The sequence below is a fragment of the Ornithorhynchus anatinus genome, chromosome 3, assembly GCF_004115215.2.
Source record: "Ornithorhynchus anatinus isolate Pmale09 chromosome 3, mOrnAna1.pri.v4, whole genome shotgun sequence".
Lineage (NCBI taxonomy): Eukaryota > Metazoa > Chordata > Mammalia > Monotremata > Ornithorhynchidae > Ornithorhynchus > Ornithorhynchus anatinus.
The window spans coordinates 22,165,677-22,193,047 of NC_041730.1; the positions used below are offsets into that span (position 1 = coordinate 22,165,677).

At 62.0% G+C, this 27,371-nt stretch overlaps 2 protein-coding genes across 6 annotated transcripts in view; both read right to left on the minus strand.

Moving 5' to 3' along the window:
• The window catches only part of MDK (midkine), a 2,982-nt gene extending 1,446 nt beyond the window's left edge, over positions 1-1,536 (minus strand). Inside the window, exons 1-2 of the mRNA XM_029061099.1 lie at positions 1,436-1,536; positions 35-114 (exon numbers count right to left, since the gene is read on the minus strand). Coding sequence (XP_028916932.1) covers positions 35-113 — 79 coding nt within the window. The 5' untranslated portion in view covers position 114; positions 1,436-1,536. The remainder of the gene's footprint in view (positions 1-34; positions 115-1,435) is intronic.
• Positions 1,537-2,826: 1,290 nt separating this feature from the next.
• DGKZ (diacylglycerol kinase zeta) overlaps positions 2,827-27,371 on the minus strand; it is a 52,961-nt gene continuing 28,416 nt past the window's right edge. For 3 of the 5 annotated variants that reach the window (XM_029060202.2, XM_029060203.2, XM_029060204.2), the window contains exons 2-31: positions 18,240-18,342; positions 17,718-17,813; positions 17,301-17,378; positions 16,840-16,896; positions 14,640-14,708; positions 13,805-13,876; positions 13,562-13,678; positions 13,375-13,446; positions 13,037-13,132; positions 12,700-12,782; positions 12,506-12,566; positions 12,256-12,369; positions 12,003-12,143; positions 11,497-11,575; positions 11,247-11,302; positions 10,940-11,002; positions 10,373-10,446; positions 10,160-10,271; positions 9,704-9,903; positions 9,383-9,483; positions 9,164-9,243; positions 8,422-8,491; positions 8,161-8,201; positions 7,598-7,755; positions 7,398-7,429; positions 6,129-6,172; positions 5,396-5,516; positions 4,933-4,966; positions 4,610-4,709; positions 2,827-4,094 (exon numbers count right to left, since the gene is read on the minus strand). In XM_029060202.2, coding sequence (XP_028916035.1) covers positions 3,978-4,094; positions 4,610-4,709; positions 4,933-4,966; positions 5,396-5,516; positions 6,129-6,172; positions 7,398-7,429; positions 7,598-7,755; positions 8,161-8,201; positions 8,422-8,491; positions 9,164-9,243; positions 9,383-9,483; positions 9,704-9,903; positions 10,160-10,271; positions 10,373-10,446; positions 10,940-11,002; positions 11,247-11,302; positions 11,497-11,575; positions 12,003-12,143; positions 12,256-12,369; positions 12,506-12,566; positions 12,700-12,782; positions 13,037-13,132; positions 13,375-13,446; positions 13,562-13,678; positions 13,805-13,876; positions 14,640-14,708; positions 16,840-16,896; positions 17,301-17,378; positions 17,718-17,813; positions 18,240-18,342 — 2,641 coding nt within the window. In that variant the 3' untranslated portion in view covers positions 2,827-3,977. Of the gene's footprint in view, positions 4,095-4,609; positions 4,710-4,932; positions 4,967-5,395; positions 5,517-6,128; positions 6,173-7,397; positions 7,430-7,597; positions 7,756-8,160; positions 8,202-8,421; positions 8,492-9,163; positions 9,244-9,382; positions 9,484-9,703; positions 9,904-10,159; positions 10,272-10,372; positions 10,447-10,939; positions 11,003-11,246; positions 11,303-11,496; positions 11,576-12,002; positions 12,144-12,255; positions 12,370-12,505; positions 12,567-12,699; positions 12,783-13,036; positions 13,133-13,374; positions 13,447-13,561; positions 13,679-13,804; positions 13,877-14,639; positions 14,709-16,839; positions 16,897-17,300; positions 17,379-17,717; positions 17,814-18,239; positions 18,343-18,926; positions 19,690-26,227; positions 26,318-27,371 lie in introns of those variants that run through there. The other 2 variants (XM_029060201.1, XM_029060205.2) reach the window with 2 other exon arrangements.

Genomic DNA, 27,371 nt, shown 5'->3' on the forward strand with positions numbered 1-27,371 from the left:
CCGGACCCTCGCTCACACCCCCTTACTCAGTCACCTTTCTTGTTCTTGCCGGCCTCGGTGGTCCCAGCCGCGAGGATGAGGACCGCAAGGAAGAGGAAGCCACAGAGCTGCATCCTGGGTTGGGGGGAAGGAGTAGGAAGGGGTGAGCCCCCTTCTAGCGGTCCCCAAATCCCAGGCCGGGGAAGGACTTGCCCGCCCGGCTCTGAAGTGGAGGTTCTCGGGGGAGGCGGACAGGGTCGTCACTCCAGAGCTGCCTGTGGAGGTCACTGGGGGCGAGCCCGGCTCCTGCAATGCCCTCCACCCCATCCCAAGAGTGATTTCCCTCCAGATTCCCCGCCAAGAGAAGCAGCGTGGCTCAGTGGAAAGAGCCCGGGCTTGGGAGTCAGAGGTCGTGGGTTCGAATGTCGACTCTGCCACTTGTCAGCTGTGTAATAATAATAACGTTGGTATTTGTTAAGCGCTTACTGTGTGCACAGCACTGTTCTAAGAGCTGGGGTAATTACGGGGTGATCAGGTTGTCCCACGTGAGGCTCACAGCTAATCCCCATTTTCCAGATGAGGTCACTGAGGCCCAGAGAAGTGAAGCAACCTGCCCACAGTCACCCAGCTGACAAGCGGCGGAGCCGGGATTCGAACCCATGGCCTCGGACTCCCAAGCCCGGGCTCTTTCCACTGAGCCACGCCGTGTGACTTCGGGCCGGCCGCCTCACTTCTCTGGGCCTCGGCCCCCTCATCCGTGAAATGGGGCTGAAGACCGTGAGCCCCACGTGGGCCCACCTGATGACCCCGTATCCCCCCAGCGCTTAGGGCTGTGCTTGGCACCTAGTAAGCGCTTAACGAAAGCCATCATTCATCTTAAAAGAGATGGGACAAGAAGAGGTAGCCCTCCTTGAGGAGAAAGGCCGCGCTCTGGCCCCTTAGTTCCTCACCCTCCCGGACTGGGCGGGGAGGTCGAGGCACGGCCAAAGCCAAAGAAAGGGATGGAGGGCACCCAATGTCCCGGCTCCCAGCACCTCCTCGCCGGGATGGGGCGAAGCCTCGCCGTCCTTAGCTTCCCGCCAAGGCCGGGGACAAGAAAACGCTCCGCTCCTCCTCCTGGGGAGGGAAAAGGGGGATGCGGGACCGGCCCGGGGCCTCCCCCTCTCCGGGCATCCATCGACGCTATTTACTGAGCGTTTACGCTGCGCGGGGCGCTGTGCTGCCTTCTCCTCCGCAGCCCCGGCTCCGAGTGCAGCGCTCCGCGCAGAGTGAGCGCGGATGAAATCCCCCCCCCGGCTGCGGGCAGGGCAGGACCGGCCGGGCTCGGAGCGGACCGTTACCCCGGCGCCCCTGCGAAGCTTTTCTGGGGGCCGAGGGGCGGGCGGGCGGGCGGGCCGGGCAGAGGGTGGTACCCGCCTGGGAGACGATGGGGATGCCCGGGTAGGGCGGCACTCACTCGGCCGGCGGCGCTCCCCGCTGTGGGCTCGGCTCCCGCTCCGGTCCCGACCCCGACCGACCCCTTTTGTCTGCAGAACCGGTCTGAGCCGGTCACATGGACCCCCCCCCCACCCCTCCCCGACCCTCTCCCCGCCCCCTGCCCTCCCCCCCAAGGGGCGGGACTCCGGCCTCGCCCCGGGGGCAGCACCCAACACCCCCCCGACACGCCCCCTGGCGGCGGCGGGAGGACGCGGTCCCCGCCCCCGACACGCCCCCTGGCGGCGGCGAGAGGACGCCGTCCCCCGCCCCGAGCACGCCCCCTGGCGGCGGCCCCGTTCCCGGCCGTGGAGGCCGCAGGGCATCCGGGGGAGGGAGGCGCGATGCCCCCTGCCCAGGCCCAGGTCGGAGCGGGCACCGGGCTCTCCTCCCAGTCCGGCCGGCCCCGGTCTTCACGGCCTTCCAGAAAAGGGGCGACCCCTACACTTCCCTGCTCCGGGCAGGACCCGCCCCCCCCCGTCCCCCCGTCCCCCCCCCCCCCCCCGTCCCCATCCACCTGCTGGGGGCAGGGATTGTCTCTGTTGCTGAATTGCAGTTCCCGAGCTTTTAGTACAGTGCTGGGCACACAGTGAGCGCTCAATAAATGCGACCGAAGGATTTGGGGAGCTCCGAGGTGGACGACAGCGCTCACCGCCAAGGACCTCAAGGCCAAGGACGATGGGCAGTCGCAGCCGGGAACCTCCTCAGGAGCTAGAGGAGGAAGGAGGTGACGGGATCCTTCCCACCCGGCTCTGCCTCTCCTCATCCCTCTGGCTTGGCTGTCCAGGCCCTTTTCCTTTTAACGGTATTTACTAAGTGCTAACTCTGTGCCAGGAACTCTACTAGGCACTGGGGAGAGATACAAGATCATCAGGTTGGACACAGTCTCTGTCCCACAGAGGGCTCCCCATCTTAATCCCCATTTTACAGATCAGATAACTGAGGCACAGAGGAGTTGAATGTCTTCCCTAAGGTCCCACAGCTGACAACTGTCAGTCATTCTGGCTGCCCGACCCATCTCTATCCATTAGGCCTCGTTACTTCTTTATTCTGTCTCACACGTGAACTCCTCATTCCCATTTGGCTGTGGATGAGCCAGAGAAGGCGGCAGGGTCAAAGGGGTCACACCTCCCTCATCTCTCACCAGACCCAGGCCCCACCTGGTTTGTGTGGGTCTGGGCTCGACGTGGGGGGAGGGAAACCAGGCTGTGCTAGGAATCGTCTGAGACACATCACTCCTTCCCACAACCAGGGAATCACCTCAGGCCCACTGCTGGGAGAGAAATCAAGACTCCCAGGTCAGACACAGCGCCTGTCTCACAATGGGGTCCACAGTCTAAGTAGGAAGGAGAATAGGTAGAAGAAGGCACAAAGTGGAAAAAAAAATTTTTTTTTTATAGAGTCACACGTGGCCAGGTTGTAAACAAAATGCAAGTGATGATATCCCCTCGTGGCTGCCTGCCCCTCCATGGGATCGCTGGGGCCCGGTCCTGGACCCTGCCCATGGTCCTCTGGCTGAGACTAAGTGAGGAAAGGGGTGAGAGAGGCACTGCTCAGGGTGAGGGGGTGAAGGAGGAGGGGCACCCGGCCAGGAATAGGGAGGAGAGCCTCTGGGGGAGACTCCCAGAGGCCGCAGAGGAAGAGCCGGTCTTCAGCTTCCTCAGACCGCTGCTGAAACTTACCATCTCAGGGCTCAGCTGTCACTTGAGGACATTCCCCAAAATGGCTCCTCGCCCTCCCAGTTTGCCCTATCTCGTCTCCCCACTCCCCAAATCGGTCCATTCACTTCCTTCTCCCACATGACCCGCTATCATCCCGGCAGCTGCTCTCCTCTCCTCAGTTATCCACTCTTCTCTGATCCGCCTCCCTTTATCCCAACTGCTCCCAATTCACACCCCCACCCCTTCTCTAGACCCTTCCTCCTACCTCTCCTGCCCTTTCCCCTCAACCCCAAATCCCCTCAACTCCTCTCCCCGTTCCCTGCCTTATTCCTCAGAGACCTGACCGCTCTGGGCAGCTGGGGGTCAGGGTGGGATCTGTGCTGTGTTCGGGTTAGAGAGGTGGGGGTTTGGGGAAGAGGCAGGTCGGCAGTTTGCCCGCTGAGGTTGGGTTCTCAGGGCTCCGGTGCGGCATTGTGCTCTCGGGCCCTTCTGGCCCGATCGGAAGAAACCGGCGGCGGAGGCGTTCCGCATCCGAGTGACGGAGGCCCGGCCCAGAGCCCGGGGCACCCCCGACCCCAGCAGGGCGGCTCCGGCGGCCGCTTCCCGGGCGACTCCGACTGGCTCCACGGCGGGGCCTCGTTCGTGAGCTCCGCCTCCCCTCGGGGCCCACCGAGGTGCTGGCCGACTGGCGCGGCAGCGGTGCCTGTGCCCGCCTGGAATGTGGCAGTAAGGGAGGGGTCGGGGAAGAGGGAGCCGCTGTTCCTGGGGGGACACAGCCCCGCTCCGCCCCGCCCCTCCCCGAGGAGAGAGGTCCCCGACCGCAGTCCTGCTGGCTGGTTTGGGTGGGCTGGCTGCGCGGGTTGGCTACACGGCCGTCTCCTGGTCCTCCCGCTGGATCATCTGGTAGTGCTGCCGGTTCTCCAAGTAGGCGGCCAGCTCCGAGTCCTGAGCCTTTTCTGCCCGGTGCTTTGGGGTGTCCCCCTGCGGAGCCAAGGAGAGGGGCGGGGGGGAGGGGGTCAGCTCAGTAAACAGCAGACAGAATCTGCCTGCACACCAGCTCCTTCCTCCCTGCTGGCCACAACCATCCCTCCACAGCCCAGTTCCGGGGAATGGATGGTGGGCGGGTTGCCGGGCCGGAACTGAGGAGGGAGGGTCGACCCCAGCCCAGCCGACAGGCTCAGGCAGCTCCCCACAATGGGGCTCTGCACCCCGCCCCACGGCAAGCACCAGGACAGCCTCTTCTTTCAGCTTCGGTCTCTGTCTCGGAGCCCACAGAATGTCTCCAACTAAGGAGGGGTCTCCCCCATCCCTCCGACTCTCAACCAGATCCTGATCCTCACCGAGAGGGCCGCCTTGGTACCCGGTGCGCCAGCTCCCCTTTCGCCCGTCTCTGAGGGCCCCGGGGGTGTGCAGGGGGCCTCACGTCTGGGGGCCAGAGGTGAGCCTGGACGGGGACCTAGTCCCCTTGTCCGTCCTGCCCGGCCCTGGCCAGCTACCTGCAGGTCCGTCTTCATTAGCGAGGCCCCGGCCTCCACGATGTAATGGCAGATGGTGCGATGGCGCAGGGCGGCGGCCTGGTGCAGGCTGGTCTCCCCGCTGGAAGGGGGGAGAAAGAGTGGGGTGAGGGCCAGAATCCCCCCGCTTATTTCCCCACTTTCCTTTCCCCTTCTCCTCCCACTTCAAGCCTTACTCCAGAGGCCTTCTTCATGGCTATGCCCTTTCCCCTGCTGCCCTCGCCCCCGCCGTCCCAACCACCGGGGAGGGGCCCGGTCTGGGGGCACCGGACGGGGAAAGAACAACTTGAGCTCCGGCTACTTACTTTTCTTCCACAGCATCAATGATCTCGGAGGGGGCTGGGGATGGAATCACAAAAATTGTTCTAGTGTCTGGCATACCACCCCACCCCTCAACACACACACACACCCTTTCACAGTTCTGGAAGCTTCCTTCTGTCCCCCAGCCTCTTCCTTCCCTCTTCCCCCAACTGCTCGTATGGCTGGGCAGGCCCCAGGCAGGAATGCCTGGGTCCGGGCTGGGCCTCCTCTGTTGGGTTCTGGGCTCCGGCTCCACCTCGCAACCTCGGCTCTTTGACCTTTCCTCTCCAGCAAGCTCGAGAGGTGGGGAGGGAGGAGAAGCCAGCCCCAGACTGTTGCTTTATCTGCTTGACAGGGCCTGGGGGAAGTTGTTGGTAGGTGGGTGGGTGGGGGTGTGTTTGTGTACGTGTGCATGTGCTCACAGCATCCCCTAGCATGAGGCCTCCGCTGGCCACCGCCGCTTCTCACCGTGCTCCAGGAGGTAGCGCACGATGTCCTTGCTGCCGGCGTTGACCGCGTGGTGCAGGAGGGTTCGGCCCCGCTCGTCTCGTTGCATCAGATCCCCCCCGGCCTGATGCAGTTCCCGGAACTAAAGGGCCGCAGGGCAGGGAGAAAGGGAGCTCTGTGAAGACCCCTTCCCCTTTTCCCCGCCACAACCATCTGCCCAGCCAGAGCCCTGCCCCAGCCTCAAAGCTGGCATCCGGGCTGGGCCCACATCCGGCCCAGAGCCTGACCATTTTCCCGGGGATGGAAGAGGGCTGGGGCAGTGTTTTCATGTGGACTGCGGGAACTTGCGGTCCCTTCCGGCGGGCTCGTTCAAACTCCGCATGCAGATGCCACAGCGCCAATCCACAACGGGAGTTCCAGTTTCCCCCAGGTGGAAACAGAGAGGGCCATGGGGGATGGGCACCGCATCCGCACACCCCTGCACCTCATTGGGTCCAGCACCTCACCCCCGAGGGACTTCTCTGAGGGGCGGGGGAGCAGGGGTGCGGGAATCTCCTGGTGGGCTAGAAAAGATAGATAGGGCCAGGGCTCTACCCGGGAGCCCGGGGGGTATACAGGATGCCTCCTGGAATGTCACCCTGTGGGCGAGGGGGCAGAAAGCAGCACTAAGAACCCCGGGGAGGTCTGCTGGCGTATCACTCTGGGGAACAGGGGAGAGGCCTGCTGAGAGGGAGAAACGCAAGGCAAGGGGTACCTTGCAGAAGTCGTTATTCTTGGCAGCATCTGTCAGCGTTTCATCTGGAGAGGGAGAGAAAGCACCTTCTGGTCAGGACCCAAGGATTGGGCAGTGTGGCTGTCAAAGCCTGGTGAGGGCTGGGCCTAACCCAGGGGATCTGCAGATGCCAAATGATCTTGACTCTATTGCCACTGTTCTTGTCTGTCTCCCCCGATTAGACCGTAAGCCCGTCAAAGGGCAGGGACTGTCTCTATCTGTTGCCGATTTGTACATTCCAAGCGCTTAGTACAGTGCTCTGTACATAGTAAGCGCTCAATAAATACTACTGAATGAATGAATGAATCTCTAGGGCGGGGGTGCCTTGAGGGCAGAGGCCAGGTTCACCCCAGGTCAGGTCTTGTCCAGAGAGTCCCAGAGCCTGGGCAGGGGGAATGAGTTGGGGGTTCCAAACTGGAGTAGTTCAGGAGGCCTCTTAATAATAATAATAATGTTGGTATTTGTTAAGCGCTTACTATGTGCCGAGCACTGTTCTAAGTGCTGGGGTAGACACGGGAATCAGGATGTCCCACGTGGGGCTCACAGTCTTCATCCCCATTTTACAGATGAGGGAACCGAGGCCCAGAGAAGTGAAGTGACTTGCCCACAGTCACACAGCTGACAAGTGGCAGAGCTGGGATTCGAACTCATGAGCCCTGACTCCAAAGCCCGTGCTCTTTCCACTGAGCCACGCTGCTTCTCCACAGCCCATACTGCTTCTCTTGAGGAAGGCCCACTCCCCACCACAGAGAAGAGCAGCATGGCTTAGTGGAAAGAGCCTGGGCTTGGAAGTCAGAGGTCATGGGTTCTAATCCCGGCACTGCCACTTAGTTGTGTGACTTTGGGCAAGTCACTTCACTTCTCTGGGCCTCAGTTCCTTCATCTGGAAAATGGTGATTAAGTCTGTGAGCCCCATGTGGGACAACCTGATTACCTTGTATCTACCCCAGCGCTCAGAACGGTGCTTGGCACATAGTAAGTGCTTAACAAATACCATCATCACCACCACAGCCCATACTAGGCCAAAACCCAGCCAGTCCTCCCACTCCTTGCCAACAGCCTTCTGGGGCTGAGGACCCAACAGGGTCTTCATTCTTGGTGGGGAGCCCCCAGACCTTCACTCCTAGGAGGGAGCCCCCCGCTTTCCCCAGAGGCCTGGGAGGGCACGGTGGCCCCCCACCTATCAGGAAACCGAGGAGGAGGAGGTTGGAGGGCTGAGTCTCTGGGAGCGGGAGGGGGCACCGCCCTCACCTTTGGAGGGCCTTGAACCATTGGATTCTGTCCTGGGAAGAGAATGAGAGAATGAGATGAGACTGTGGCGTGGGCTCACTAACCCAGGAGACCCTCCCAGCCCCCGCACTCTCCGTAGGGGGATTCCCCTCTCCCTGGCCAATCTCGGGGACCTGGACTCTCCCCGTAGCAAGGACATCCACACCAGAGGGGACGCTCACCTGGTTCTCGGTGATGGGGGCACTGAGGTGGCAACAGGGGATTCAGGCAGGGGACTAGTAGGAGCTGGAATCTTGGGCCCTGGGGGTGTCCCCAACAGCTCTGGGTCGAGGACATACAGCTCATCCTGGGCGATCTCTGTCACGTAATTGAGATGCTCCTGGGAGGGCGGGGGGAGAGGTCACCTTGTCAGGGCCTCTGCAGGCAGCCCCTCACCCCCTAGGTGCCCACCAAAAACAACTGGGGAAGAGAAAAGGGGGTCCCTCTATTTCTGCAGTGGAGAGTGAGAGGTTCATAGGGAGGAACGGAGTAAGGGAAAGCATTCTGGAATACAGACTTGGGTCAGCTGGCCCCAGTGAAGAGACAGAAAGAGTGAAAGAGAGACAGAGAATGAGAGAGGACAGGGAGCAGGCTAGGGGAAGCCCTGTCCACAGCAGCCTGGGACAGTTTGTCACCCCGCTCTCCCCACCCCCCACATCCTGCAGCGCTTCCTGCTGAGAGGGCCTAAGCCCAGGGCTAGAAGAGCAGTGGTGTCAGGGGGCAACCATGGGCTTCGGGGCCTCACCTGGGCCCGGTCGATCCTGTAAAAGCGATTAGCCGTCGTGGCTGTGGGAAAGAGAGAGGGAACTGGTTACAGTAGTGCATGGGGGGGAACGGCCCCGCCAGCTGGCACCTCTGCCCTTCCGGCTGTCACCCGTGCCCGCCGGCTTCCCTTGCAGAGCCCCTCGGAGGGCAGTGATAACGTCTGGTGTCGGCAGGACTGGCAGCCGGGGAGGAGCGGGGGGCCCCTCCGTGCCCACATCCCACCCAACCAGGCAGCACTCACCATCCAGGAAACACCATTTGGATGACAGCTTCTGGGTCACTGGGCTCCCAGCCCCAGCCCCCTCTGGCTCCTGCTCAGAAAGACGCAGAGTCAGGGCCCAGGGCTCCCATGGCACTGGGCTGGCCACACACAGACAGGGCCCAAAACCTCTTCCCTGAGGCCGGGGGTTCGCGATCTTTATTTTGGCGAGACACAGCTATGAACTTCAAAGTGTCCCACAACTGTTGGGGCTGAACACTCTTTTATGGACATTATGAACTAAATCAATACCTAATACAATCAAAATGTAACAACGAACTGAAAAGAACGCTCATTACTAGGATGCAAAGTACAGTGTTCTCTGCACATAATAAGCGCTCAATAAATACGACTGAATGAACGAATGAACAGGAAATCTGATCTTGACAGTGCCGGGGTGGGGTGGGGAGGGAGGCACAGAGAGAGAGGTCAGAGGCTCCACCGGCCCCAGGGCTCCTGGGAACAACCCCCGCCTCCTTGCAGGAGATGCTCCCCCGGGGGGAGAAGCGGCTCTCGTCCTCTTCCCCCAGAGTGACCCCACCTGCTCCGTAGCCTCTCCCCTTGATCCCCTTTCCTCTTTCCCCCTGGCCACACTGCTCTGCGGCCCCTCGAGAAGGCTGGTTCCCTGGCGGAAAGGGGCTGGACCCGCCCAGCCATCCACTTCCTGCCCCCTTCCTCCCACCCCAGGGTCCGCCCGCCCCACGCCCCAGCCACCGGCCCTCACCTGCTGCAGCTTCTCGATGTGTTCCCGACACAGTTCCAGGTCGCTGTCCCCTGGCACCAGCACGGTCCCCAGCGGCACCGCTGAAAGAACCAGAACACGGGCCTCAGCTGCTCTCCCGGTGGGCTGCGGTGGCTGGCCCTCGTCTTCCCCGGGGAGGGAGAGGGGGAAGGAGAGGGAAAGGTTCGCCCCATCTGCCCCCGGCCCCCCGAGCTCACTCACAGGCCTCTTTCAGCTTCTCCTTGTCGTAGTGCAGCGCCTCATAGTCGTGCATGCTGACCCGGCTCACCTGGATCTGCAGCTGCTCGGGGACCGGCTGCTGGCTGCAGCAGGAAGTGTGGGGTCAGAGAGGGGCCGCCCTGCAGCGCTGGCAGGGGGCGAGCAAGAAAGAACCGGAGACGCGCTGTGGGGAGCAGGCGAGGGGGGGCAAGGGTCTCCGGCCTCGGGTCTTTCCCACTAGGGAGCCGGGCAGGGGTCCGGGGCCCGGGGTCCGCCCGGGCGGCGGAGGGCCGGAGGCGTGAGCGGGGCGGGGCGGTGGCGTACTCGCTGTGCAGGGGCAGGGCGCTGCGGCGCTTGGCTTTCTGCAGCATGCAGGCCTGGCTGCGCAGGGCGATGCGGATGCGGGACGGCGCCAGCTTGCAGGGCTCCCCGTCGACTTGCACCGGGATGGCCTTGGCCATGGTGAGCACCGCCTCCCGGCACTGGGTCAGCCGTTCGCCGTGCCCGCCCACCTGCAGGGCCGCCTGAGGGGAGAGCTGCCATCAGGACCCCCGCCCCTTGCAGCCCGGTCCGGACCCCAGCCTCACCCCATCCCAGGCTCTAGTCCACCCCTCTCCAGAAAATGTGGTTGGAAGAACCTCTCGCTTCCCACCCCGCACCCACCCTGCTCCCTTCATCCAGACCAGACCCAACAGACAGCTGGGGGGCCAGGCCGGGACTCAGGCCAGGAGCGGTCTCACTCCAGCCTGGACGCTTCCCCCGGGGCAGGGCCCAGCTCACCAGGGACGTCATGGTGAAGCCGATGACCTCAAGGTAACCGTCGTCGTGCCGCTGGGGCTCAAAGTCGTGGTGCTCGCCCGGGTGCCCCCAGGGCATGGTGCCGGCACAATACCTGCAGGTGGGAAAGGTCGTTCCGGAGGGCCGCCCGGAGGCAAGGACGGTGCGGCGGGGCAGGGCAGGGGGAGGGCTGGGGGGATGGGGCAGCTCCTTTACCTGGGAATGTTCAGGAAGACGATGCACTGAGGCTTCAGGTCCTGGATCTTGGGGGTCAGGTCGGTGCCATCACACTGCAGCCCCCACGCAAAGAGAAGCCCTTCGATTACTCTCCCCACCTTCAAGGCCTTACTGAAGGCACATCTCCTCCAGGAGGCCTTCCCTGACTAAGCCCCCCCATCCTCTTCTCTCACTCCCTTATGCATTACCTTGAAGGCTCCCTTCGTTCTTACCCCCTCCCAGGCCCAGAGCATTTATGTTCATATCTATAATTTATTTACATTAACGTCTGTCTCCCCTCCTCTAGACTGTAAGCTCATTGTGGGCAGGGAATGTGACTGTACTGTTGTACTGTACTCTGCCAAGCGCTCAGTACAGTGCTCTGCACAGAGTAAGCGCTCAGTAAATATGTTGAATGAAGGAATGAAGACCCTGCTGCTTGTCACCCCTCCTACAAATACAACCCCCGAGGCCAGGGTTAGCCCTCATATAAGCAAGTCTTCCCAAAGGGATCTGCGTCCGACCCCTCGCCTCCCAGGGAGCGGGGGGTGGTCCCTGCTCACTCACCACCACTCGGATGTGCTTCGCCAGGTCCTTAGAACTGCCCGTCAGGAAATCGGAGAATGCCGTCTGCCAGCAGAGGAGATGGGGGATCAACCCTGGCCTGGGGGGGCCCCAGCCCCGCTCAGGAGTCACCCCCCTCAGGGCCCAGATAGCTAGGCCAGGGAGAGACCATCCACCCAGGACAGGGAGGAGAGGGCAGGGCTGGGCAGGCACATTCCAGGGAAGCGTCTCGGGTGAGGCCCCGGATGGCCTTCCCGGGTCGGATTCTGGGGTCCGGGCCTGGAAGCCCCCAAGTCAAAGGGAGGCTCACCCCGGCGTAGAACATCTTGTTCCGGAAGCGGCTGTTGAACTTCTCAGGATTGGCCTCTGTCAGGGAGAGATGGGACCCGTGGGACACGGGAACCGCCGCTCCGGTGACAGGATGGGGAGCAGAGGGCCCGGGAGCACCGTTGTGCCCCCCGCCCCATCTCCCCTGCCTCGACTCAGCCTGCCCGCCACTCTGGCCCCGGCCTTTCCTCGAGAGTCCAGCCTTTCCGCCCTCACCCCCAGAAGCCACTGACCTCGGGACTCATGGAACTCCAGGGTGACGTGAGCGTCGAAGCCCAGGCTGAAGTAGTTGTTGAAGACATCCAGGGGCAGCTGGAAGGCGGGCAAGGAGCCTCTGAGGCCCTGGCAGGTGTCACCCTAATGTCCCGGGGACGTCTTCCCTGGGAATCCCGGGTCTGGGGTTTAGGGCAGGTCTCTCAGCACAACAGTGAGGTGGGTGTGGAGGGCGGGATGGCCAACTGCTCCCCCTCTCACCTGGGGTGGGCCGAGACCTCTCTGAGAGGCTCCTCTGGGACCCAGGCGCCATCACAGGGTCACCTGGGCTGCCTGGACTGAGCCAGCTGCACCAGCTGCCATGTCCCCTCCCGCTCTGGGCAGGGGTGATCTTGCTTCATTCACTCATTCGACTATTTATTGAGCGCTTACTGCGTGCAAAGCACTGTACCAAGCATTTGGTGGAACGTAATATAACAAACAGACCCATTCCCGGGCCGGAACCCCCGCCGAGTCAGGGACTCACCCTGTCAGTGGCGCTCTCGTCCCGCTCGTCGGGCCCGGCCTCTGGGTTGGGCTCCAACTGGAGGTTCCAGCGATCCAGCTGCACGATGTTCCCTTCCTCCACATGGGACAGGATCTTGGACACCGGCTCATCCGTGTAGCCCTGAGGGCCACAGGCCAGGAGCTGAAGCTGGGGTTACCTTCCCCTCTCCCGACTCCCGACACCCAGAATCTTCCCCCTCCCTCCCCCGGCCCCGACGCTTGCCAAGGCTCACCCCTCCCCAGTTGAGGGTCCGGGCCAAGTCATTGCCGGTGCCTAGTGGGAGGATGGCCACAGGGGGTGGGGGCTTCAGGCGCAACTGGTCCAGGGTGGAGAGGATCCAGCCCACCTAGTGAAGGGAAGGGCAGCAGGGGTTCAACCTCAGCCTGGAGCTTGGGGAGCCTCAGCCCTGGGTCACTGCCCGTTCCCACCTCCAGACCCCCAGAAATGTCCTGGAGGGTGGGCGGTTGGCCCGGGGAACTCACCGTCCCATCACCCCCACAAGCCAGGATCCTCAGGTTGTGGACTTTGCGGTACAGCTCCAGCCTGTGGGGCAGAGAGGGGGGCTCAAAGGGCTTGGGGACCAGGTGCCCGACGACCCTCGGACCCTTAGGAGCGCTCCGCTCCCCTCCATCCCCGGCCCCAGCCAGTCCTGGCTCGGCTAGCTCCCGCTACTCACGCCTCCTTGGGTCCGCCCTGGCTCAGGTCAAACACTTGCCGAGGGTTGAGGTACCACAAAAAGGACTGGATGATCTTGGACCCCTGTGGAGAGAGAAAGGAGGTAGGGGGAACTGAACCGGGTGTGGGAACGCCCAGGACGAGGGAGGGGCCCAAGGGGAAAGACAGGGCCAAAGCCCAGAGGTCTGAGGGGAGAGAGGAAAATAGAGGGAGGGATGGAGACCCTTCTCAGGGCCCCTGGGGCAGGGTCACTCCAGGACCTGAGTTAGGCTAGGGCAAGTCGGAGGGCCTGCCCTCAGCAGGGGCCTCGGGGTGGAGCCCTGGGGTTTGGGGCTCACCTGGTTGCCTCCACTCTTAGGGTTCACAAACACCAGCAGGGGCTTCATGAGGGGTGAGGGGGTAGGCTTGATGATGAAGGGTTTCCAGCGGCCCTCCTGCAAGACAGCCGCCTTGCCCATCAGCCCCACTCACCTCGGGCTCCTCCGTCGCGCCCAGCCCCCGCTGGCTCAAGGCCGGGGCCGGCAGGGCCCGGACCCCCCACTTCCCGAGAATCCCCTCAGCTGCCCGGTCGAACCTTCCCCCTGCTCTGCCCTCTCCCTTTCAGATTTCCTCACTCCAACGCCCAGTCCCCAGAGGCACCTCACCCCACCCCGGGTCCCCAGTCCGTGTCCCTGACCTCGGCCCCCTTCTTGCTGGACTTCCTCCTGAAGGACGTCCTCTTCTTCTTCTTGCTGACCTTCAGTGGGTTCTGCAGGGGGTGGAGGAGACGGGGGATGAGGGACGTAGCAGGGAGCCGGTGGAGGGGAGGGGCGCCTCTCCGAGCCCACCCAAGGCCCGGGGGGGGCGAAAGGGCTGGGACGCACCTGGGGGCGCCGGGTCCGCAGGATCCAGGTTGGGGGGATGACCACAGCCGCGTGGGCCCCCAAGGAGCAAGGCTCCTCAATCTGCTGCAGCATGAAGCAGGAGACCTTACTGTGGTACTGAAGAGGTGGCGGGGAGAAGTAGCAGAGAGGGGGAGAGAGAGAGGAGAGAGAGTGAGCACTGAGTCGGAGGGCCTGCACCTCCCCGCTGGGGAGACCCCTGGGAGTCAGAGGGCAGACACTCACCGCCTGCTTGCACCACGAGCAGCTGATGGCCACGATCTCTTTGCTGTGGAAGGCAAACTTCTGCTGGAAACCCTGGGAGAGGTGAAGAACCGCTCTCAGAGCCCCGCCTCCCCGCTCCGGGCCCGGAACCCACCCCAGGCCCGGCCCCTGCTCCCAACCATGGAAATAATTCCATGATCCCATGGGAGGAGGGCAAAGGGCGTCTCCCCTTTCGGGCATGGACAAGGTGACTCTCCCAGCTGCTGATCTTTCTCACCTTCGGCTGCTAATCTGCCTTCCTCCTCCTCCTCCTCCTGACTCTTTCTCTCTCTAGGCCCGCTGGGCACTCGTCCCAAACCCCACACTCCTATCTTACCCATTTTCCTGCCCAGGTTAAAGCACTGGTACCTAAAAACATAATCTTTTCAGGAATTGCATTATCACCCCTTCTGCTGCAGAACTGGCTGTCTGGTTCAGCCTCAATCAGGCTGTAGGTCCCTCTTGAGCCCGGACTGTGGCTTTTTCCTTTCACTTTGCTCCTCGCCCAGTACAAGGGCCATGTGCTCTTGGGCATTTGATACATTTAACTTTTTTTCAGTAATTGGAGGGTAGCCAGGGCAGCCCGGGACTCCTGGGAGATGCAGAGAAGGACTTTTCCCTTTTGGTCTTGGGTGACAACACATGCATCTCCGGTGGCTAGCTGTTCCACGGAGCTAATAAGGAAATTCAAGGACTGATTAACTGATTGTTTGACCAGCTGGTAGGAAGGCCGTGTCCCTCTTGGGTTCTCAGCTTCAGGGGCAGGGTGGGTCGGGGCAGGGCAGGGAGGCCCGGGTCGGGGTGGGGGGTGTCTCACCTTGCCACAGTGACGACATTTCCCATCCTGGCGGCGCCGATGAACCCAGTGGTGCCTCACGAAAGTTGGCTGAAAGACAGTCAGTCCATCAATTGTATTTACTGAGAGTTTACTGTGTGCAGAGCATTGTATTAAGTGCTTGGGAGAGGATAACAAAGTAGTATGACACATTCCCTGCACACAACGAGCTTACAGTCTACAGTGGGAGACAGAAATCAACGGAAATAAGTAAAATTACAGATACGTAGGTAAGTGCTGTGGGACTTGGAGGGAGGATGAATAAAGGGAGCAAGTCAAGGTGGTGCAGAAGGGAGTGGGAGAAAAGGAAAGGAGGGCTTAGTCAGGGAAGGCCTCTTGCAGGAGATGTGCCTTCAGTAAGGCTTTGAAGAGGGGGGAGGATAATTGTCTGTCAAATATGAAGAAGGATGGCTTTCCAAGCCAGAGGCAGGACGTGGGCGGGAGGTCGGCTGTGAGATAGACGAGCCCGAGGTACCGTGAGAAGGTTAGCAGTAGATGAGAAAAGTGCCAGGGCTGGGTTGTAGTAGGAGAGTAATGAGGTGAAGTAGGAGGGAGTAAGGTGATTGAGTGCTTTAAAGGTGACAGTGGAGGGGCCGGAGGCCGGGGGGCAACCCAGAACTAGCCGGCGATGCCCCCTTCTGCTTGTGATCCTTCCTGATCGCTCCACATCCCCTCACTACCCCCCGACCGCCCCGTGGGGTCCCAAGAGTCAGGGGCGACAATTCCAAGCTCCAGAAAGGTCCGGGCGGGTTCCGCACAGGGTTTTTGCCAAGTAGGTGGCCAGAGCAAGCTGTAAGGAGGGGAGACAGAGGGCGGCCCTCACCCCCATTTACAGAGAGACAAGCTGGGACATCGAGAGCAGGGCCGGCCCCAGAGGCCCTTGAAAAGTCCACGGCTGAGCTGGGAGAGGAGCCTGGAGTCCTGCCCCCGGCGATGACTGTTGCCCTGCAGGGTCTTCATACAAGTGTCCCCCCTCTTCGGGGTCACTGCCTCAGAGCCCCTTACATCTCCATCTCTGAGAAGCAGCATGGCACCAGTGGATAGAGCCCGGACCTGGGAGTCAGAAGGATCTGGGTTCTAACCCCGGCTCTGCCACCTGTCTGCTGTGTGACCTTGGGCAAAGCCACTGAACTTCTCTGTGCCTCGGTTCCCTCACTTGTAAAATGGGGATGAGGAGTGTGGCTCAGTGGAAAGAGCACGGGCTTCGGAGTCAGAGGTCATGGGTTCAAATTCCGGCTCTGCCACTTGTCAGCTGTGTGACTGTTGGCAAGTCACTTCACTGGGCCTCAGTTCCCTCATCTGTAAAATGGGGATGAAGACTGTGAGTCTCACGTGGGACCACCCGATTACCCCGTATCTGCCCCAGTGCTTAGAACAGTGCTCTGCACACAGTAAGCGCTTAACAAGTACCAACATTATTATTATTACTACGTGGGACAAGGACTGTGTCCATCTTGATTAGCATGTATCTGCCCCAGCGCTTAGAACGGTGCCTGGCACATAGAAAGCGCTTAACAAATACCAGCATCACCATCATCATCATCAGCGTTCGGGGGAAGCAGCGTGGCTCAGTGGAAAGAGCACAGGCTTGGGAGTCAGAGGTCATGGGTTCGAATCCCGCCTCTGCCACTTGTCAGCTGTGTGACTGTGGGCAAGTCACTTAACTTCTCTGTGCCTCAGTTAACTCATCTGTAAAATGGGGATTAACTGTGAGCCTCACGTGGGACGACCCGATTACCCTGTATCTACCCCAGCGCTTAGAACAGTGCTCTGCACAGAGTAAGTGCTTAACAAATACCAACCTTATTATTATTATTCTCTGTGCCTCAGTGACCTCATCTGTAAAATGGGGGTTAAAACTGTGAGCCTCACGTGGGACAACCTGATGACCCTGTATCTAGCCCCCCAGTGCTTAGAATAGTGCTCTGCACATAGTAAGCACTTAACAAATACCAGCATTATTATTATTATTATTAATAATAATAACCGAGGCCTAACTGCGCCCCCTGGTGGCCAGCAGGGGAGCGGCGGGGGCCTTCCTTCACTCCACGGCAGGCGGAGACACGGGTGGAATCTGTCACTCCTGGGAAGAAAGGTGAACACCTGGGCCCTCCTGGCCTCCACGGTGGTTGAGGAGCCCCGAGGCTGCCTTCCCACCTGTGCTTCCCAGCTGGGATCTTACCTCCCGCACATTCCTGGACCCGGACTCCCGGAAGGAAGGTTTACAGCGGAAATTAATCTGTGGAGAATCAGCGAGAGGAAACTCTGAAACCACTGGCCCGCCTCCTCCTGCCGGAGCCCTCCCCTCACCCCACAGCCCGGCTCCTCCCCTCCCTGCAGCCGGTCCAGAGAGGCTGGGGGCTCCCCAGGAAGGCAGATTCCCCTGTTTATTTTGTTAATGAGGTGTACATCCCCTCGATTCTATTTATCGTGATTATGTCGTCTTGTTTCTGTCCGTCTGTCTCCCCCGATTAGACTGTGAGCCCGTCACTGGGCAGGGATTGTCTCTATCTGTTGCCCAACTGTACATTCCAAGCACTTAGTACAGTGGTCTGCACATAGTAAGCGCTCAATAAATACTATTAAATGAATGAATAAATGAATGAACGGGATGGGTGCCCAGGGCAGCCAGCGGGGCCTCACCTTCTCTAGCTGCTCGATGCAGGGGGTGTGCACGACGATTTTGCAGGCCGCGCATTTTCGACGGGACACGGATTTCTGCTGCAGGTAGGAAGGGCACAGGGGTCAGTGTCACGTGGCCCGTCCGCGCTCCCTCCACCCATCCATCGCCCGGCCCCCGGGAGATGAGTGGCCGCAACCACCGGGGAAAAAAGTCTCCAGCTCTGGCCCCTCCGACTCCTCAGACGAACGGAGCGGGTGACGGTACCGGGGCACACTGTGAGGTGGGGGGAAAGGAGATGCCGGGGGTGGCGGTGGGGACGGAAGAGGGTGGGAAGGGGGATGGCGGTGGTGTCACTGCAGGGCTGCCACAGGGCAGCAGCACTTCCACGGGCTCAGCCCTCCCGGTCTGCCCAGCTGGCACCAGGGGTGCCCACTCACCAGCATCTTGGCCACGCAATACTGTTCCCCCACGTAGCAGAAGTCCCCAGATACGTTGGTCTCAAACCAGATGTGCTCCCCGTAGGCGGCTGCTTCCTGGGGGACCCAGAGGGGGAACGCTGCCGGCTCTGTCCCACCCGGGGGCATCGCGGCCGGGGACCACCACCCGGGAGCGGCCGGTGGGGACAAGCAGAGGAGGGGCTGTTCCGAATCACGAGAGGGGCGGAAGAGAGGGAGCGGGTCCCATGGCCCCACCGTGCCCCATCCCAGAGTGGCTTATTTATTCATAATAATGTCTGTCTCCCTCTCTAGCCTGTAAGCTTGTTGTGGGCAGGGAACGTGACTACCTACTCGGTTACATCGTGCTCTCCCAAGCGCTTAGTCCAGTGCTCTGCACAGAGTAAGTGCTCAGTAAACCCCACTGATTGATAGGGGCACAGCTCCCAACTGGACTCCTATTGCCCTCCAAGGGTGGGGGGTAAAGGGTGAATCCCCACTCCCCGCGCCCGCCGTGGTACTCACGCTCCAGTCGACGGTGCTGCGGATCTGCCGTTCAGGATCGCCGTACAGCGCCCCAGGAGTCGGGGGGGCCAGGTGCTGAAGGCCCGACTTGGCGATGGCTTTCCTGGAAGATAGGGACAGGCTGAGAACCCGGGAGCCAGAGAGGAGAGGGAAAACTCCATCCTTCCTTTCCCTCCCTTCCTCCCTGGGCACCCTGCTGGGTCCCCACCCGCTAGTCCCGGCGAGAAAGCGACTCCCAGCACAACCCCCGTGCTGGCAGAGAACCAGCGTCCGCCCGCCCAGCTGCCGTAGGAGGGACAGGTCCAGCACGATCCCATCCAAGGCAGCTTCCCCGGCACCCGCCCCGTCAGCACTCCGGGGCCCTCGAGCCAGCATACCGACTCTGGACGGGAGGTGTCCGGATCCAGATGTTCCCTAACCCCGGCCATTCTCAGCGGCCTCCCCGAGGCTGCAAAGCCCAACCCTCTGACTTCTTCTCCCGGTGATTCTGGAGGGGTCATTGGTGACGCCCAGCCCCCTCCACCCCGGGCACCCGGCCCGCTGGGAGGAAAAGGCCCCAGACCGTATGCTATTCCCCGGCTCCCCTGCATCCCCTGAAGGGCAGAGGCCCACGGCACCCCGAAGAGGCCAGCGATGGTCCGGCTCTGCCCGGCCCGCCCTGCCCCCCTCGGACATCGTTCTACCTACAAGAGGAGCGGGCTCCAGGCCTCGGGCCCAGCCGACTTGCGCCGCATGGCCACTTGCCGCCTGCGGGACAGGGGGCGCAGGCGGATGGGTAGGAGCGGGCTGGTGGGGGGGCCCGAGCTCCTGCGGGCAGCAGGGCCCAGGGACTGTCCTGAGGACCGGCGCTGACCGAGCTGCCTGTAGTAGCCATGCAGGCCCCACAGTGCCCGGTCGTAGACGGCGTCGGCAGGCAGCAGGTGGGAGGAGCTGTGGCGCCGCAGGCAACGGGGGATCTGGAGGAGGTGCTTGGAGCTCAGCTGATGGGGACGGGAGTTCCCAGGCTCCTTGCCACCCTGGCTATCCTCCTGGGGGGCAGGTGGTCCCGGGCTCCCCGGGGCCCCTGGCTGCTGCCGCTGCTCCTCCTCCTCCTCCTCGCTCATCTGGATGAGGCCGGCCAGCAGCATCGGTGCCGCCAACGGGTGGGCCTCCATGGCGCGCCACTCCCGGCCCCCGGGGTCCCCCTCCTCCACGGCGACCCGGGAGCCGTGGCCGGGGGGCGCGGGGCCAGGGCGCAAACAGGAGTCCCCCGCGCTGCCGCCCAGGAGCTGGCTGCTGGACCGCCGCCGCTGAGTCAGCAAGGTGGAGGGCAGGCCGGCCGGGGAGCGGCGCCGAGCCTTGCCCGTGGGCATGGCCAAGCCACTGCTCCGCCGCTGCCCCTGGGGCCCCGCCCCCGGTCCCTTCCTCCTGAAGTGTCTCTTAAAGAAGGTCTCCATGGCAAGGGCGGCGGCTGTGGGGCACAGAAACCAGAAGCTGTAAGGACCTGTGGCCGCCTGGTGCCCAGGGCCAGGCTGGTCCCTGGTCTCTGCTCCGAGGGCCGGGGGGGAGGGAGGAGGGGAAGGGGCGGAGGAGCTCGGAAAGGTGGGAGTCGTGAGGGCAGGGGTCCTGAACAAGGCGGCCCAGCTGCCCTGGGTACCTTACACGTCTACCCACAGCCCAGGAGTGCAGCAGGGTAGGAAAATGACTAACCCGTCCCCTGCCCATCTCTGGCCACCCGGAGGCTCAGGGCCTGTCCCCAAACCCTGGCCGAAGCCTCGTCATGGTGTGAGGGCGGCGCGGCTCAGCACTCGAGGACCCCAGGGCAGCCGTCAGGGAGAGTATTAAGAGCCAGACAGCTGGGAGGGGCGGAGGCCAGAGGGGCCCCAAGGGACACCCCCCAAACCCTGCTCTGCGGGGATAAGGGACCCCAAATCAGAAATACCGGGTCCCTTCAGGGTACCTCTCCCCCTCCAGCCCACAGCCCTACCTGAAAAAATTTGTCGGGTCCCAAACAGAGAATGGCACAAGAAGGAGACACACAGAGACGCGCCCCTGGGGATCAGGCACCCTGCTACCCGGAGCCCGCCCTGGGCTGCCCAAACAGCGCCCGTCCCTCAGGCGGGTCAAAAGGAAAATCGGAAGGCGCCTCACGGACCCCCGGCTCTCGTCTCCAAATGAGCTTCGTTCCTACCTTCCAAAGCGGTCCTCTCACTGCAGACCCTCAGATTTGATTCACAGACCACCCCCTCAACCCTCCTCAGCACCGAGGGCCGCGAGCAGGTGAGGCCTGCCGGGAAGGGGGTCCCTGGGGGGATCTGGCCTGTCTCTGCTTCCCCGACGGGGCGGGTGGTTCGGACCCTTGATCCTTCCCCAGGCCGGGGTGGGGGCCCAAAGGGCTACGGCAGCGTGGCCGAAAGCCAGCCACGGGACACTTCTCCTGCCCTCCTGCCCCGCCAGCAGCACCCTGTGGCAGCGTGGGAAAGGGGGAGGGGAGGAGCGTGTTCTGGCAGCCACCTCTAGTGAGTCACGGCGACGGTGCGAGCAGGAAGGGAGAGAGACCCAAGGACAGAGCAGCCAAAATGGGCCAGTGCCCCCCACGGGGGCACGGAACTTACCCCGTACGCCCAGGGCAGGAGCCAGGGAAGCATGGGGAGCCGGGTGGGATGAGGGGCAGAGCTGGGGTCTGTCTGGAGTCTACGGGAGCCTCGAGGAGCTGGAGAGGCCGTGGAGGGGGAGGAGGCCCTCTCTAGCTGCAAAGGCAGTGTCTCCTCTCGCACGCGGCGCCCGCTGCACCCACGCCCGCTCGCCTGCCGGCTTTGATCTGGTAACGAGCGTGGCGGCTAGATGGAGCGGGGCAGGGAGCCCGGAAACGGATGAGCTGCTTCTCCGAGGGTCTATACTCTGGTCCACGTCTCTCTTTTTCTCCTCTGGGAGTAACCATGCCAGCCTTAGGGGCCGTGAAGCCAAAGGAAAGACTGCTCTCCCTGCCCCGCATCCCAAGGACCACCCGGCTGGGCTGAGCTCCTGCCCAGAGACTACGTCGTCCATGCCTGCTCCCTGGCTGCCAGGTCGCCTAAGGAGCAACTTCTCTACCCAGAGTGAGCGGCTCATCCGCTACTCCCCTGAAGACCAGGAGGTGGGAGAGGACAAGGGACAATGCTGCTGTTGTCGTTGGGCAGACACTTTGAGCTCTTGTAAATAAATGAAGGCCCTGGGGGAAAGTAACTGTGTGCCGCATCCTCTAGGTGCCAGATAGGACACGCCGTGGTAGCGCTGAGTGGAAGCGGCCCCCTTTGCTCAGGGTGGGGAGGGGGAAACCATTGTCACTGGGTCCTGACTTCAGTCGGTCACCCGGGACAGGTACTCCTGGGCCTGAAGGAGTTGTCCTGGTAGGAGGTGGGCGAGACCGTGAACCCGTTGTTGGGCAGGGATTGTCTCTATCTGTTGCCAAATTGTACATTCCCAGTGCTTCGTACAGTGCTCTGCACATAGTAAGCGCTCAATAAATACGATTGAATGAATGAATGAATGAATGAGAAACTCCGCCCACTCCCCTTCCCCCAACCTACAGGGGCAAGCTGCAGACACCTGTCACATCCTGGCCCCAGAGGCAGTTACTTCTTTGGGGTGGACTCACTGGATTTGAAACTTGCATAGGTGGAGGAGGCCCCTCCTTTGCGGCATCTTAAGGGGCGGAGGAACCCCGGTGCGCCTCACCCTGACATAATCGCTGCCCCCCACCCCCCCGCAACTTCTCTCAGGAGCGGCTGCAGTCCGGGGCCAGAGCAGCCCCGGGCATCCCCTCCCACCTGTGTCCCAACGATCCCAGAGGGGGGCAGGCTGCATTAATGGGGTTCCTGGGTGCCAGTCTGGCTCCTGGCCCCTTGGGCTTTGTCCCATCGCCAGCCAGCAGCCCCCGAGATCTTCCCCTGGGGATCAGCTTTCTCCCGACCCCGACGGTCTGTTCTCTAACAGCCATCCACACTAGAGATTAGTCACCCTGGCTGGCCGCCTGACACGGTGTCACTGGGAACAAAAGGCCACAGTCAGTGACGGGGAGGAGTTAGGCCACAGCCCCCGGCCTCTCCCACCTCTCATTCCACAGAGGGAAGAGGCTGGGGGGGATGCCGGCCTCCCTCGCTCTACCCAACGTTCTGTGGGCCGGGAGACTTTCTCTGCGTGACTTCCTCTGGGTGACTTTCTAAGGCAGGCAGGGTGGACTTCCCTCACAGGATCCTGGGAAACGAGACGGAGGGTGGCACCAGGAAGCCATGCTCAAGAGGGAAGTACCGTCAGGCAAACCGGCCGGGAGAAATGTTCCTTTTAGTGCCCACCTGGCACAGTGCAAAACTCTGGAGCTGCCCCCCCCGGATTCGCCACGGAGGCTGCACAGACTGAAAACCAGGAGCCTCAACCAGGACAGGACCAAGAGTCCTCGGCCACTAACCCGACAGCCCCCCGGGGTCCAGGCCCCTCTTTGTAGGGCCTGGAGTCCCACTCTGGGAACCAGGGAACGGTTTTAAAGCACTCAACTGCCTTGCCCCCTCCTACCTCACCTTGCTATTCTCCTACGACAACCCGGCCCACACACTTCACTCCTCTAGTGCTAACCTTCTCACTGAACCTCAGACTCATCACCCACGTCCTACCTCTGGCCTGGAATGCCCTGCCTCCTTAATCTCAGAAACAATTACTCTCCCTGCCTTCAAAGCCTTAGTGAAGGTACATCTCCAAGAGGCCTTCCCTGACTCCTTTCCTCTTCTCCCACTCCCTTTGGCGTCTCCCTGTTTTGATTCCTTTATTCCTTCCCTTTTCTAGTCCCCCCCAGCACTTATGTATATATCTGTAATTTATTTATTTATATTAATGTCTACCTCCCTCTCTAGACTGGAAGCTCGCTGTGGGCAGGAAATGTGTCTACTGTTATATTGGACTGTCCCGAGTGCTTACTACAGTGCTCTGCACACAGTAAGCGTTCAATACGATCGAATGAATGAACCAGGGTCGGACCGTGGCCGCAGCCGGATGTCGGAGGCGGAAGGTGGGCTCTCGTGAAGGTGTTCCGGGGAGCCCGTGGGGATAACCGCCCTCACCCAAACCTGCTGTCCAGACCCAGCACCACCCCTGCTGCCTCTCCCTTCCCCCTGGCCCTCCACAGGAAGGAAGTTCCCAGCCCCCCAATCCAGGCGTGCAGGGAACCCAACTGGAATTGGAAGTTGCCCCCTTTACAGGCACCAATGGGACGAAGCCAAAGATTTCCGGCTCGCGTGGGGCTCTTCTAGGCCTTATGTCATTTCCAGGGGCCGGGGCCGCTCAGCCGATCCGTCCCCCCTCCACCTCAGCACAGAGGCTGCACACGCTCCCTCCCTCCGCTGCACCCCTATATGTATCGGCTGATACCCTCTACTGTTTGAGCACTTGTTTTCCATCAGATATTTATCTGGTGTCGGTCACCCTTGCTAGAGTGCAAGGTCCCTGACTGCAGGACTCAGGGATTTCTACCTAGGTTGCACTCTCCTGAGTGCTCAGTGCAAGGCTCTGCACACAACAGGTGCTCAATAGATACTATGGCTGCTGGAGCGATCGACGCAGAGTCCCCTGTATGAAAGTTCAGGTTTTCCAGTGCATCTGGGGGACTCTGAGTCCCAGTAGTACCCCGGGCTCCCTCTTGAGCAGGACTGGTCAACACATCATCACGCCTTCACACTTGCCAGATGCCCCGCGTGGTCCCAGAAAGCGAGGGGGGAGTCCTACTCTGTCTCTCTACCGTTCAGCCTGTGGGTCAGAGCAGGCTCCTCATGGTTCCCAGAATTCCCCGACACCGGGTGCTACCCACTTTCTGTTCTTCTGGTCTCCATAGAAATCCCCACCCCTGCTCCGTAATCCTAGGACACTTTTCCTATCTTAGCCGCTGCCTCCTTACGCCTCTAGCAATCTACCTGTCTCCCTGTCTCCCCACGGCTCCAGCCCCCATCCTCCCTCTACCCCAATCCTCTGCACGGGGTGGGGGAGCGGGAGCCGCTGTGGTCCCCTCCCCCAACCCCACTGGTTTACGGCAGCCTCTTCCTGCCTCTCTGTCTCCTCTCAGATCTCGCCTGCTGCACAGGACGCCTAAAGGTCACCCCGCTGGGCGCTGGGGCTGTGGTAAGCCCTAGGGTTCCGGGCTGGGGGTGCTCAAAGGCCCGGACGTGGATCTGGATTCAGATCGGAGTCTCTGGTCCACTTGGACCCGAGGGGCCGATGGCTGGACCCCCAGGGCAGGGCTCGGGACACAGTTCCGAAGGATGGCCTGTTCCGAAGGACGGCCTACAGGAAATACAGCGGGTCGGAGCCGCAGGCCAGCTGGACCCTGACCCTGGGGGCTGGCATCTTGAGGGCACCTGGCACCCTGAGGCCTGAAAAGAATGAGCTCTCAAAACGATCAATGGTATCTACTAGGCACTCACTGTGTGCAGAGTACTGTGCTTGGGAGAGCGTCAAGCCAGATTCCCTCGGAGCCTCTACCGGCTTGAGGATCCCCAATCCTGGGATCCTGTGAGGGGTGGCAGAGGAGCTGGGTGGTGAGGGCAGAGGGACTGCTGGGCCAGAGGGGGTGGCACCTGGCTCCTATTTCTGGACCCACTCATTCCCTTGACAGACAGCGGCAAGTGTGTGGCAGGCGAGAGGCTGTTGGGGGAACGGGCTCCTCGGGTCAACGGGCTAAAGGGGAAGGTCCGATGGCTGGCACCGTCTGGGCCCAGAGCTCTGAACCTAGGGACCGCTCCCACTCGACCCCAGCCTCCCTGCCTCCCCGCCTGCCTCCCCGGGACTCCTAGTAGGTTCTGGGCCCTGCTGTTGGGCCACCTGGAGGCTTCCCTTAATTCCGGCTGGGCTTTTCTCCACCCGGGCGTTAGGGTGGGGGGCGGGGAGCAGGAAAGGGAAGCAGGAATATGCCCAAGAGCAACCACAACCCACCAAATGAAGAACTGAGTCTGGCAGCCTCTGCCACCTCAGCCACCCGTTCATTCCAAGGTGCCAGCCTCCTTCGCACCCTGGTAATCTCAATCTCCAAAGCCCTGCCAAACCCAGACACGCTCCTATCTTTCCCTTGGTCCCTGACAGACATCCTTGCTCCACTACCCACCCCTCTGCACACAGTGAGAGCTCAATAAATACAAACTGATTGACCGACTGATCCCTCCCTAGGTTTGCCCTATGCCTCCGGGCAGTGCAGGTGGCTGTCGCCGGGCACTGTCCTCCAGCGACCCCGGCTGCCCTCCAGTGACCCCGGCCACCCCTGGGACCTGAGGGAGCAGAGTGGACCGGCATGGAAGCCCCAGAGCGGGGGGGCCTGGCTGCCTCTCGGGCCACGTCCCCGAGGAGATGCCGGTTGCGATCCCTCCTCCAGCCAACCAAAGATCCGGGGCCGAGGGGGCGGGAGGAGTCGGGGACAGCGTCTCCCAACTCCGGGTTGGACGGGAGGGTCCCCCTGGCCCTCAAACATCGAGCCAGAAGGCTGGGGCTGAGGGCGTGTTCTCAGGGCCCGGTCTGTGTCATCCTCTCTCGGGGTTGGGGGAGGCTCATCGCAGAGCCCCCTTATCGGCCGCCAGTATCAGCACCAGGCCGGAGGGGCTGCCCCGAGTAGAGGGCAGGAGGCCCAGGGCGGCTGTCCCGCTCCAGAGGCCGGGACCGCCATCCCGGGGCACAGGGCGGTCCAGCGGGCAGCGGTGCCAACGGCCAGGCCTCGGGCAGAGACAGGGGAAGGGAGTTGTCCAGCTGGGCTCATGTTTATCTCGGCAGGCGGACGGGTCCCTTCCCACGCCCGGCCCCAGGGGACCCGGGGGGGGGGCCCCTTCCTTTTCCTTTTCCACCATCTCAGGGTGGGCGGAGGTGTGCCTGAACCCCTCACCACCCCGCAACCCTGGGGGAGACGACCCAGACAGACACGAGAGGGAGGGCGGGAAGGAGGAGGAGAAGTGGGGGTGCGGAGGGGCAGGGAAGTGCAGAGGTCAGGAAAGCCCCTTTTTGACCTGATCTGGAGTGCAGGGAAGCAGGCGGGGGTTCTGGTTCTTGCGGGCGAACCCCAGACTCCCAAGCAGCCGACCTTGCACAGAGCCAGTCCTAGTTTGGAGAGTGAGAGCTGCAGCCGCGCCCCCGCCCCCCCCTCCACCCCCAGCTCTGCCGGCTGCAGCCCACGACAGCCGTTATGAAAATAACCCCGATCGGTAACTGCTGCACTTCCTCTCCCAGGCCCGGGCGTGCGCGCAGGCATACACACGCACACACAAACATTCCCCTGTCCTCCCCGCTCCCTCGCCCCAGAACCCAGCAGAACAGGGCGCTTCCCCTTATTCCTCCAGGGATGGGGTGCCTAGCCTCCTCCCGGAACCCCCTCCACCTCCCTCTCGTCTCTCCCTCTGCTTAGCAGGTTCCCTAACAACCCCAGCAACCTGGGGAGGGGGGAGCGAGAAGGCCGGGAGGCTGCTGGCTTGCGGCCAGGAGGGGAAACCCCTAGTCCAAAGGGCCCGGGGTGCAGACAGGCAGCCTTTCTGCTCTTACCCCGTGGGAAATGAACCCACACTGGGGCTCCTGGAAGGCGGGTGGCAGGGGGAGGAGGGAGGTGGGGGGGTGGACGACGACCCCGACTCCATCTCAGGCGGCGGAAACAGGCCCTTGAGAGGACGGGGCTGCTGCAGAGTGGAGCAGAGCAGACCTTCAGACCCACTGGGCCCACGGGCCCCACCCCTATTGAGCCAGCCGCAGCACCCAGGAAGCCGCCCGACCCCGGGAGCCAAAGCCGGGTCCCAGGCCTGGGAAGCAAGGACAGTGACGGGGAAGCAACGACAGGGAGCCGCTGACTCCCGGGCTTCAGGGGAACCCTTAACGGGAGCCAATATCTGCTCTTCCCAGGCCACCCTCCCTTCTGGACTGGCCTCTTCTCCTCCTTCACAATTTACCGAACCCCTTTCCCTCCCAGAATCCCTGCTCACACAAGCCCGGAGAGCAGTCAGCCAGTCAGTCAATCGTATTTATTGAGTGCTTACTGTAGGTGGAGCACTGTACTAAGCGCCAGAGAGAGAACCATACAACAATAAACAGACACATTCCCTGCCCAAAATGGGCTTACATTCTAGAGGGGGAGACAGACATTAATATAAATAAACTACAGTTACA